Source organism: Macrotis lagotis, chromosome 4, assembly GCF_037893015.1.
Source record: "Macrotis lagotis isolate mMagLag1 chromosome 4, bilby.v1.9.chrom.fasta, whole genome shotgun sequence".
Lineage (NCBI taxonomy): Eukaryota > Metazoa > Chordata > Mammalia > Peramelemorphia > Peramelidae > Macrotis > Macrotis lagotis.
The window spans coordinates 264982893-264994370 of record NC_133661.1 but is presented as its reverse complement, the minus strand read 5'-3'; the positions used below and the strand labels follow the sequence as shown (position 1 = coordinate 264994370).

General features: G+C 37.2%; 1 protein-coding gene across 1 annotated transcript in view; it reads right to left on the bottom strand.

The window, feature by feature from the left end:
* Window positions 1-6587: 6587 nt before the first annotated feature.
* HIF1A (hypoxia inducible factor 1 subunit alpha) overlaps window positions 6588-11478 on the bottom strand; it is a 47255-nt gene continuing 42364 nt past the window's right edge. Inside the window, exons 13-15 of the mRNA XM_074235956.1 lie at window positions 9805-9913; window positions 9230-9356; window positions 6588-8667 (exon numbers count right to left, since the gene is read on the bottom strand). Coding sequence (XP_074092057.1) covers window positions 8516-8667; window positions 9230-9356; window positions 9805-9913 — 388 coding nt within the window. The 3' untranslated portion in view covers window positions 6588-8515. The remainder of the gene's footprint in view (window positions 8668-9229; window positions 9357-9804; window positions 9914-11478) is intronic.

Genomic DNA, 11478 nt, shown 5'->3' with positions numbered 1-11478 from the left:
GTAATAAATACTAGCTGATTGATTGTCTGCCTCTATTCTTCTACAGGTCCTAAAATCTCAAGACTCATAACATGAATGGACTCTGATTAAAAGGAAATTGAACTTGGGACTCCTAGATAGGTAAAACCCAAATAAATATTCTAGGGAGTTTCAAGTCCATGTAGACATTACAGTACCCTTAAGGGTAGGGTTGGAACCATCACTTTTGGTTCTGGTGTCTTGACTTGATGAGAACCAAGCAATCTGAACTGAGGGTGAATGGAATCAGTCCATCTCTTTGAATCAGCCATGGCCATTGTGAAAGGCAGCTGGGCCACTGTCCTAAGCAATGGAAATAAAATGAAGACACAAACTCAGAAATGGAAGGAACTAAGTCTAGATTCTAAGCTATTGAAGTAAGTGTGGCATTTCCAACACACTTTTAAAGACAAAAGAGAAGACTAAATGGCAGAGAAGAGAGATATCAAGGAGGGTCACTGGCTCTATAGTCACCTTCAGAGTAGAGGTTGGGGGAGGCAGTTCTTTCCCAACCTTCCCCTCTTAATGACTGTCTATCCCATAGACACCATAATATCTGCTCTTTTCATAAACCAACTTTTGCCTCAAACATAAAGAAGCCAGGAACTAACTAGAGACAGAACCAAATATAAATTTAGGCCAAAAGTCTACTCTCTACTAAAGTGTCGGTAATTTTCTTAATGGGGAAGGAAAAGCCCTAAATGGGCCCCAAAGAGTTGAAAATTACTCAACAATTGTAACTAGCCATGTGACCCTGACAAGCTATTTCTCTTAATTGCTGTTTGTTTCAATTTCTTCAACTGTAAAATAGGGATAATAACAGGGCCTGCCTCTCAGGGTTGTGAGGAACAACTGAAATGATTTTTAGCACCATTCCTTACATAGTAATATTACCTACTATGTGTAAAGAATTGTGACCTCATTTGGGGGTTTTCTTAGCAAAGGTACCAGAGTGTTTTGCCATTTCCTTCTCTGGCTCATTTTACCAGATGAGGAAACTAAGGCAAATAGTGTTAAATGACCAGACCAGGGTCATATAGCTAGTAAACATCTGAGGCCAGATCTGAACTCATGAAGAGAAGTCTTCCTGACTCCAGGACTGGTGCTGTATCCATATATATATATACCTGCCCATATAGCTAGTGTCTGGAGTAAAATTTGAGCTCAGGTCTTCTTGGCTCCATGACCTTCACTCTAGCCAGCCACCAGTTGCCTCTGATTGGTAACATGGAGTGCCTGTGATTGAACTCATAATTTTTCATCTAAAAATAAATGCCCTGAAACTGAAGAGGAAAGAAACAAGTGAATTTTAGGGGTCATTATCTTATCTGGCTAGGGCTAAAGAAAGCTAATTATTGTAGAGGTATGTTACTAAGAGGACTGGAACTCCCCAGAAGGGAAGGCAAGTTGAAGCACTTACTCAGAAAAATCCCCTCTAGGTCATCCACATTCCAGGGACTCCTTTATCTTACAAAAATGCATATAGATATTCAGATATAGATAGGAAGGACTTCAAATTTATGAATGTTATTCAAACATCCTTTCCTTCAGAAACAAACCATCTGAAAAACTTACTATAATGGCAGATTGCCAAGTAAAGATCCCTTGTTCCTTTATATAATGACTTGGTTCCTTGCTTTAGTATTCTCCCAGCACTGAGCCAAAAATATCATCCTCTTTTCTTTCAAATGGGCAGTGTTCAGGTAATTCTATTTTTCTTGATAGAATAATGGAAAACTTGAAGTCTTGAACTTAATTTATTTACAAAGGAAAAAAAGGAAAAAAAATCCCTGAGACCATGTACCCAGAAAATTTTTCTTTATCTATCCTAAAGCTCATAATCTGTTATGCTGCCTAAGAATTTCTCCTTCTAGGACTAGAAGAATTAATTCCAGGATTACTCTCAAACTTGGGGGTACTAAAGAAGCATTTGAGTCACATGGTTGAACACATTTTAACCTCTGCCATGTGTTTCTTCAAATCCACCCAAACTTCACCCCCCCCACCCCCCATTCATACAATGGTTTTACTCTCAGGATTTCTCTGGGAGAAAAATGTAGAAGAGAAATCTTTGATGAAGATATTCATTTTTATTCTATTAATGCTCTGTTTGGCATTCAAAGTCCTTCGTGACTTAGCCCCCTTATATTTTTCTAGTCTTTTTATACCTTACTGTCTGACACATACTCTTCTATCCAGTGACACTGGCCTCCTGGTTGCTCCATAAATAAGACACTCTCTCAATCTTCCTCTCAAATCCTCTAAGTCCCATACCTTGGACAGGAAGTCTTTCTGATCCCTCTTAATCCTAGTTTTTCCTTTCATTACATATTTCCTGCTTAAACATATAATAAACATATAATTTTTTGTATTTTACTTTCTCTTCTAGATTGTAAGCTCTTTGGAATTGCTTTTGGCCTCTTTTTGTATCCCTAGCACTTAGCAGTACCTGGCACAGGTAGATGCTCAATAAATATTTAATGATTAAAGTTCTACTATGTACAAAGTACTTCATAAATACCTTGACTTTTACTGTAATATAAATTGTACAATTATAGCACTAATTACAGGAATCAGAAAGTTAAAACCATGTGTCAGAGTATATGAATATTATTATCCTTTCTATAATTGTAATGTTTCTCTTTTTCATCAAGAATATCTTACTTATAGTGGACTTTCTAGTGACTATGTAGTAAGCCTGGGACCTTGGATAATTATGTCACTTAATTTTGAGTTCCTTAAGGGACAGTTTTACTTTTATATCTCTTTAAGCTTACACAATGTCCAGGTACATGGCAGGTACTTAATAAATGTTTACTGATGGAAACTTCTCCATCTGTAAAATGGGGATAAAAATACTTGTGTTACCTACTTCTTAAGGTTGCTGAGAGCCATGGGCTATAGAAATGTGAGCTATTATTGTTGTTATAGATACTTGAAGTCAAAAGATACTAAAAAATAAAAAGTATCATCTTTTTTTCTAATAAGTAGTGTTCAGGTTGATATTAAACTGGATCCCTGAACACTTGAACTTAGTGGTGGGTTTTTTTTTGCCAAAAAAAAAAGAGAGAAAAAGTTAGGAAAAATTGAAATTTTGATCCTTCAAGATCCAGCTCATGGGTCCTAAAAGATGCCCTTTCTTGATAATTTTACTTATTAGTACTCTACCTTCTTCTTTGAATTATCCTGCTGGCTTGGCTGGTTTTCATTTTGTCAAACTTATCACAGAAATACTCGTAAGACATTGTCAAAAGGGCGGGCTACAGGGTGGCTAGGGGTGCAGTGGATAGAGCACTGCCCTGGAGTCAGGAGGACCTGAGTTCAAATTCGACTTCAGACAATTCATAATTGTCTAGCTCTGTGACCCTGAGCAAGTCATATAACCCCTTTGCCTTGCAAAAACAAACAAAAACAAGATATTGTTTAAAAAAAAAAGTGGCTCAGTCATTCCATGGAACACGTGAAATGGCAAGACATTTTGGCTCAGTAATCTGGCTTGGCGATCCAAACGGGCAATTTCTATAAAAGCAGGCTCTGAAGTTGGAGAATAAGCCCAGCTTTCTGTTTTCTAGAACAAACGGATTCCGAACACGAGCAAGTAGCCTAGGTCCAACTCGTTAGGCTTTCTGGGCAGGGCAGCAGGCACACCAGTCACCGCCAGGACCTGCCCCATCTGTTGTTGTCCGGGGGCTCTGGGGCCGGGCGGCCGGCTCAAGGCGGTCCCGGGCCCGCGCCGCCCTCCTCCCGGGCCGAGGGCTGCGGGCTGCGGCGCCCCCGCCAACATGCCCAGTCACACGTAGCCGGCCGGGGACGTCGGGGCTGACCCACGGAGACGCGTAGGCCGGCGGAGCGAGGGGCCTGGGCCCGAGGGGCAGGGGGCAGGGGCCGGGCCGGGGCGGCTGCGGCGCGGCACGTACGGGGGCGGGGCCGGGCCGGGCCGGGCGGGGCGGAGCCAGCGCCGGGAGCCCCGGGCGCCTGCCGAGCCGGGAGCATCCTCGTCCCGCGCCCGGGCCGCCGCCGCCGCAGCCGGGCACAGGCGGGCACAGGCGGGCACAGGCTCAGCCACGTTCGCCCTTGTCTCGCGTTTCTCCCCGACGGGGGCCGGGATCGCTTTGCCAAGGCAGGTCCGGGCGTCACCAAGGTGCGGAGGACGGCTAATGGCCGCGCGGCCGCGGAGAGGAGGTTGGTCAGGAGCCACAGGTAAGGCTAAAGCTCGCGTGCACCGCCCGGAGGGGTCGGGCCGAGCCCAGCACTCCCGGCCCCGGGCCACCTCCCGCGTCCTCATGTGCAGCGGGCATCGAGCCCGGCCCCTCCGGTACGTGACGGCCGCGAGGCTCCCGGGAGAGCGTGCCGAGGGCGTGCGGACCCGCCCCCGTAACGGACCCGGCAACCGCCGCCGCTCAGGCGGCTTCACCCGGACTAAACCGCCAGCCTTGTTGGGAAGAGGCGCAAAAGGCGTTCGTGGCTCCTGGAAGCGCTTGCGAGTGGGGCCAGCTGGGGCCAGTGGGGCAGGGCACTTCGTTGTGTTCTGTATTCATTGCACCACGGCCGGACCTGCCTAGCAAAGGTGTCGCGACAAAATCCAGGAAAAAGTAGCAGTTTTCAAGTGAACTAACGCCTCTCCGAGTCACGTCTCTGACTTTTAAGGTTTTATGTCTGCTTTTTTTTTCTGTAAAACTTTTTTTAAAATTTGGAATGATAGTGGTGGTGGTGGTGGTAAATTTAAAGTAAAACCAAAATAAATGAAATTTTAGTGTCGTTAAAGCAGAGACTGCACAAGCAAAACAAGATTCCCAGATGTAACTCGGATAATGGGGAGAAAAACTAGAACTAGACTCTAATATTACAATTTCTGCCTATTTTTAACGAATCAAATTTTAATTAGCCCAGGAAACCTAGTATTTCCTATTTCAACAAGTGGACTTTGGGTAGCTATTTCCCTTCCAGTTATCCATTATCTTGTTTTAATTTTTCTGCTCCTTGGAACAATTCCTTGCTCTTCCATTCTTGTAGTCTTTTCCAAACATATAAATTTACTATTTAATACTAAATTGCAACCAAATGTTTTTCATATGAAAATTATGAAAACATTTAGAAAGCACTTACTATGGGCAAAATACTAAACTAAGTAAACACTGGAGTTACAAAGGGAAAACTGAGATCACCTTGTAGTAGGGTTCAGATGCAAGAAAAGCCCAGAGGGTGATTTTAAAAGTGGCCCATATAAAATTTCATAAAACATAACTTTATACTTTCTATAATATTGGCTAGCTTTTTAAAGTAATAGTATATTTGAGGCTTTTATTTTTATCTTAGCTGTTTTAAAATATTAGCTCTTTTAAGGTTTGGAAAGCACTTTTATCTCATTAAGCTATATTATTTAATCCTCATCACCCTGTGAAATCCATTTACAGTCCAGAAAATTAAAGCAGAAAAGTTATGACTGTCCTAGGGTCTGTAGCTCATGAGAACAGATCAACAGATCAGAAAATCTGAAATAGTTTGAAAAATATTTATTAGGTCGTTTGGCAGAGGAGAATGAACTGGAAAGGTAGTGGCCTATCTTTCCCTATCTACCTAGATTATATATAATTTTGACATAATTTTCCTACACAGGAACCCACATAACCCACAAATACAATTAAGTAATATTGCTAAAAGGGCAATCTGAAAAAAAAAGTAGACTGACATAGATATTAGTTATATATAGTTATAAGCCAAAACAAGCTTGGAGTGGACTCCTGGAATTGTTACATGTTGTAATTGAAAGCAGGAATGCATTCATTGGTTAATCTGAGACCTGGGGGAATTAGAATTAACTTGTAAGCATTTTTGGTATTCCCAGTTATTGTGGTCAAGTGTTATTCTGGTTGTGGACAACCTTTAATTAAACACTTAAAGTTGGATTTAGACAGTTTAACCAATTTTCCCCCAATGGTATAACCACTCTGTTTACCATTGGTCACACAGCTATTAAGTGTCTGAGGTCACATTTGAAGTCAGGGCTTCCAAGTCTAAAACATACCTCTCAGCGTTTTTAGTTATATAATTCTTCATCAAACAGGTCTTATTTCTCAAATAATTTCTCAAAAGGAACTGAAAATGCTAAATAAGATTTTGCTTCCAATTAATCCTTTTGACAGTCTAATTATTAGATCCAGTAAATCTTATTCCTAAATTGAGTGAAATTTGTTATTGGATTCTCTAAGGTACAAGCTTTTCAGGTGTCACTAAGATGGAAAGGATTGAAAACAGGGCTGGTTATATCATCTGAAGACTAGCTTAATTTCAGAAAGGCTCATCACCCAAAGCTTAGCTACAAGATGATTGAATTTTTTTAAAATTTTGGGCTATAGCAATTAAGTCTGCAAGGAAGGGTTGACAATTCACATCAGCCAATACCCACAAGACAGCTTTGATTGTATTTTGCTTATCAAAACTATTATTCAATTGAATAATTTGAATTGAAATTTATAAAAAAATTATATGTAATCAGTTTAAAATAGTACTACTCTTCAAAGTAGACTATCAAAAACTATTATATGGAAATTTTAGCCTAAAACATCTGATTTATATTTACATTTTATTTTCATCTTAAGAGTATGGGTCAAACAATTATTTTGACATCATTTTGATTTGTAATCCAGTTCATAGGTTTAATAATACAAAATAAGGGACTTGATACCTTTGTCACTGAATACCTTATTTTCCCATAGGGTACACTATTATTAGACTAATAGATTTCATGTCAGAAGATCTAGTTTCTAGTCCAGGCCATGCTATATGGTACAGTTATATAGTCACTAGATGATCTTGGCAAGTATGTAATGCTTCGTTAAGAAGAGGAACTCTCAACCTTTTTTTTTTTGTCATGAATGGACCTCCCCCCTTGGAAGACAGTTGACACCTTGTTTTCAATACAAAAGAAATCATATTGAAGAGTTACTAAGGCTCAGAGGTTAAGAATCCGTGGATTATATAATCACAAATGTCCCTTTAAGTTCTGAGTTTATTAATATATACAATATCCATTATTTCTTGTTGACTCACCCCAGCCAAAGTACTGACATTGCATCATTTTAAGTTTTATAATTTTTAAAATAACAAAAATATTCCCTAAAACACATCCTTGTGGTAGGATTATAGGGCTTAATATTACTCAACATAACACTAAAGAATTTCACAGATTATAGTACAATAAGGAATATTTAACTTTAACAGTAGAAATAGTCAAGACAAATTTGATTTTTTGCAAAATACTTAAAGGCAAGTGAACAATTTTAAAAGTTGTGGCTACATTAAGATTCAAATTCCATTTGTCGATGAAACAGTTCATTAAGAGGGCCTGGTCCACATAAAATGTTTATTGATGTAACAAAACAATACAGTTAGTGTTAGATCCAACCACAAAAAAACAAAAAGAATAAGGAAATGAAAAATTTGTACAATACCCATAGAAAAACAAGATGTTTAATGTGACAACTATATATATTCCTAAAATAAGGTTTCTAAAAATATATTGTTATTGAAATCTATATAAAAACATGAAGATGTTAATAGCGACAAAGTGCATAAAACCAAAACATCAAATATTGAGCAACTTTGCTGACAACGCATGATTTATTATTATTTATACAATCTGCTCAAAATATCACCTATACCACACAGGGTAAGCAGAACATTTAGATTTAATATTTGTTACACAATATTAGCATAAACTTGCACAACTACAGGTAGGGTTTTGTTGTCTTTCGAACTGGCAGTGACTACAGAAATGTTAAATCTCTCTAAGAGAATTTATCCAAATAAATGCTGCTAGATCTTCCAGATAAAACCCCTATTTTTCTATACCATGTAAATAGCCTCACTCATTTTAATCATAAACCATACAGCATTTAAGAACCATTATTATATAACCAACAATGACATAGTCCAGATTTAACAACTTCATAGGCAAACAAAAAGTTTTCTTAAAAACTAGTCTTATAAATGCAGAATATATTGCATGAGGAACTGCTGGTTTTTTTTTTTAAGAAAATATATTGTGCGATTGTGGCTACGATGAACTGCTGGTAAAAGCATTATTGTTTATGAAAAAATTGAGTAAAACTGTAAAAATTTTTCAACTGCCTATGATCATGATGAAAGTTACTACCAGTTTAACTATACTGGCATTTCATTAATAAGAATTCAACAAGGGACAAATTCCCTAGCCAAAAATAAATAAATAAAAAGGTGCATATTTTAACATTGCTACGATAGTGTACTATATGGTTTAAATACCAAAGAATTATAAAAATGCACTGTTTCTGATCCATTAAAGAACATACTAAAAAAGACCATTAAAGTAAATGAAGTAGAAAGGGGACCAAAACTGAACTAACTGAATTTGTGCAGTATTGTAGCCAGGCTTCTAAAATCAGATATAGAAAATATAAATAGACTGCTTTAGGTGATGATTCACCAGTGTCCAAAAGGAATGACTATTGTGAAAAGCTCAGTTAAGTTGATCCAAAGCTCTCTGTAATTCTTCACCTTGCAGCAGGTTTCTATTTCCTTGTATAGGAACATTAACTTCACAATCATAACTGGTGAGCTGTGGTAGTCCACTTTCTTCCAATGATGGGCCCAGGAGTCTACTTACTAAATCTAAAGAAAAAGAAACATCACTTAGAAAAAGCAGAAAGGTTACAAAGTTGAACAACAAATTAATAGAACCTTCTCTAGCCACCTAAAATACATATTCTCTTTATTCTATCATTTATTAGTATAGACTATCATCACCTGATGACCACTGGGAAAGCCCTAGATACTCAAAGTAGATATGAGGCAACCTTTGATTCCTAATATACTGAGAAGGGGAAAAAATGGCAATGTTTAAGCACCTAGGTATTATTTCACTGCCTTGGGCAGGAAGGAATCAAGTAACACAAAATATTGGCTCAGGGTTGTCATTTGAAAGAATAATAGATCTCTCTCTCTCTCTCTCTCTCTCTCTCTCTCTCTCTCTCTCTCTCTCGTTTCCAAATTTTTCCCTGGGTTAAGCTTAAGTCTTCACAATGTGGCTCCGTAATTCCATGTTAAAGATAAATATATTTTGCTTCATTCACTTCCATTAATGCAAGTAAATTAATCATGCCTTGTTTTTTCTGAAACTTGTTTTAGTTAATTGTTTTATTTAATGCTAAGAGGAAAAAGAGAAAAAGCTAACCAGAGGGTATTAAGATGACAGTCTTTTGTTCTACTCCATTCTGTTCACTAGATTTGCATCCTTTTACACGTTTCCAAGAAAGAGATATAGTAGTTCCAGGATCATCTGGTTGCTGATGTAATGATCCCTAAAACCAGGAAGATAATTGAAATTCTAATCAATGAAATCTTTACATAGAAAGCTTTGAAATCACTTTGAAATCAACAATATTATCAGGATACCATTTGCTAGACTATGCTAAATCCTTACCCATTCTTTTTAACAATATGCCACTGTATTGAAGAGATAAAGTTATTTTTTTTTTTAACAAAAGAGCTAACTGCTAACATTGCAAAAATCAATTTGTGGAAATGACTTGAAACAAAATTTACTAAGAGACATTTAAACAAGAGCTATATTCATTGTATTATTGAACTAGTACTTCTGTTCCTTATTATCAAGGGAAAGGACTTAGAAAACAGAAGACCAAAATAATTATCTTTTCAACTTTGGATAAAGGAACTAAGAAACACCTATGCCCATAGTTCTGAAAATCTGTCAGGTAGAGAAGTATATATACACAAACCAGCACTTACAATTCCTACTGCTTGAAAAAGTGAACCTTCATGTTCCATTTTCCTTTTTCTCTGAGAATTCTGCAAAGCTAATATCTTTGGATTAAGCTCCTCATCTATAGCAGTAGTTCTGAAGAGAAAATAAAATCATTCTAATTTGAATAGGCTGTAAAAAACTTTAAATTAGCAAGCCTCATTTATCTGGCATTTATCTGGCACGTCAGGGTGTCTTATATTGAAGTACCAAAACTTTTTTTTAGGAACTATTTTGAATGGAGAGTTTTCAAAGGAGTGCCTTTGTTATATTGGCATTTATTTCTTCGTTTTGAGTTAACATTCAAGAAAATTCAAATTTCAGGATAAAGACAGGCAAGGCAATACTATCTCGTCACATCTGTAAGCCAAAAAAAAAAAAAAATCATACTTTTCTTAGTCTTTGTCTTTAAATAAAGCTACAGCTTAAAATCTGTCAAATTTAAGAAAAAAATTCAAAGATTCAAAATTATGTTCTTGTGTTTATAAATGTAAACATCTACCAAGAGTTAAAAATTAAATTCTGGATGAATCAACAAGCTCCTAGAACAACAAATGGTTTGGGTTTTTTTTGCCCTGTGTTGCTTTAATTATATGTTTTGTACATGCAGCAGACATTCCACATGAGAATGGACTTTTAAAGATGCCTAATACGTAGAAAGTTGTTTGGAGAGATCCTGGACTGTCTGTCATGTAGCTACAGCCAAAATTAAGTCATATACATTACTTTTGAAATATTATATAAATAAGTTTGAAGACATGATGGTTGATAAAGTACAATAATTTCAAGGCTTGACAACAGCTTGGGTTCTGATGCCCCTTTTCTATATTCTAAGGATAGTTGAGGAGTATCATATAAGTTGTTCCTTGAAAGAAAGGAAACTCAAACTTAATTGAGAAATTAAATTTTTGAATTCTTGTTCACCTCTATAGCTATAAGGGCTATAACAAAGGCATAGTAATAGAAGAATGAATAAGAATGCAATGGTGGATGATTCGAGAAAATACTAAGATAAGTAAATTATAAAACTAAATCGTCATGAGTCTCAAATACCTGGAAAGATAAATCTGTTTCTTCAGCTGACAAAGCTGAATTTAAAAAAAAATAAGGCAAAGAATGCATTAGACATGCATTAGATAGACAGTATGCAGGAAATTATTAAGTATGAAATAGAAATTCTGGTGGCAAAGAGAATAGTCAAGAAGTCATAATAGTAGTCTCAGTGGTGATGAGAGAATAAATTAGTGTGAAACAAAGTGGTACAGAAAAAGAGGATGAATTTGAGACATATTACAAAGGTAAGAAGGAGGTGGCCTAAGAGAAGTAAGAATAAAACATAAAATCAAAATATTCCAGCATCTTCCAGTGTTTATTAAATTGTTGAGACCTGGGTGACTAGAAACCCAGGCCTCATCTTTAATAGAGGCATAGTATTTAATGAGGTTTTGGAAGAAAGGTAATGAATTTAGACAGAGGGGTGATAGATACAAGGTACATAATGAGACCTCCATTTTTGGATACACCCAACATGAGAATCTATTTTGACCAATTAGATATATTTGTAACAAGGATTTTTTTTCCTTTTTCTTTTTTCTTTTTTTTAAATCAGGGATCTAGGGGCAGCTAGACACTTTGGCCCAGTGGATAGAGCACCGGCCCTG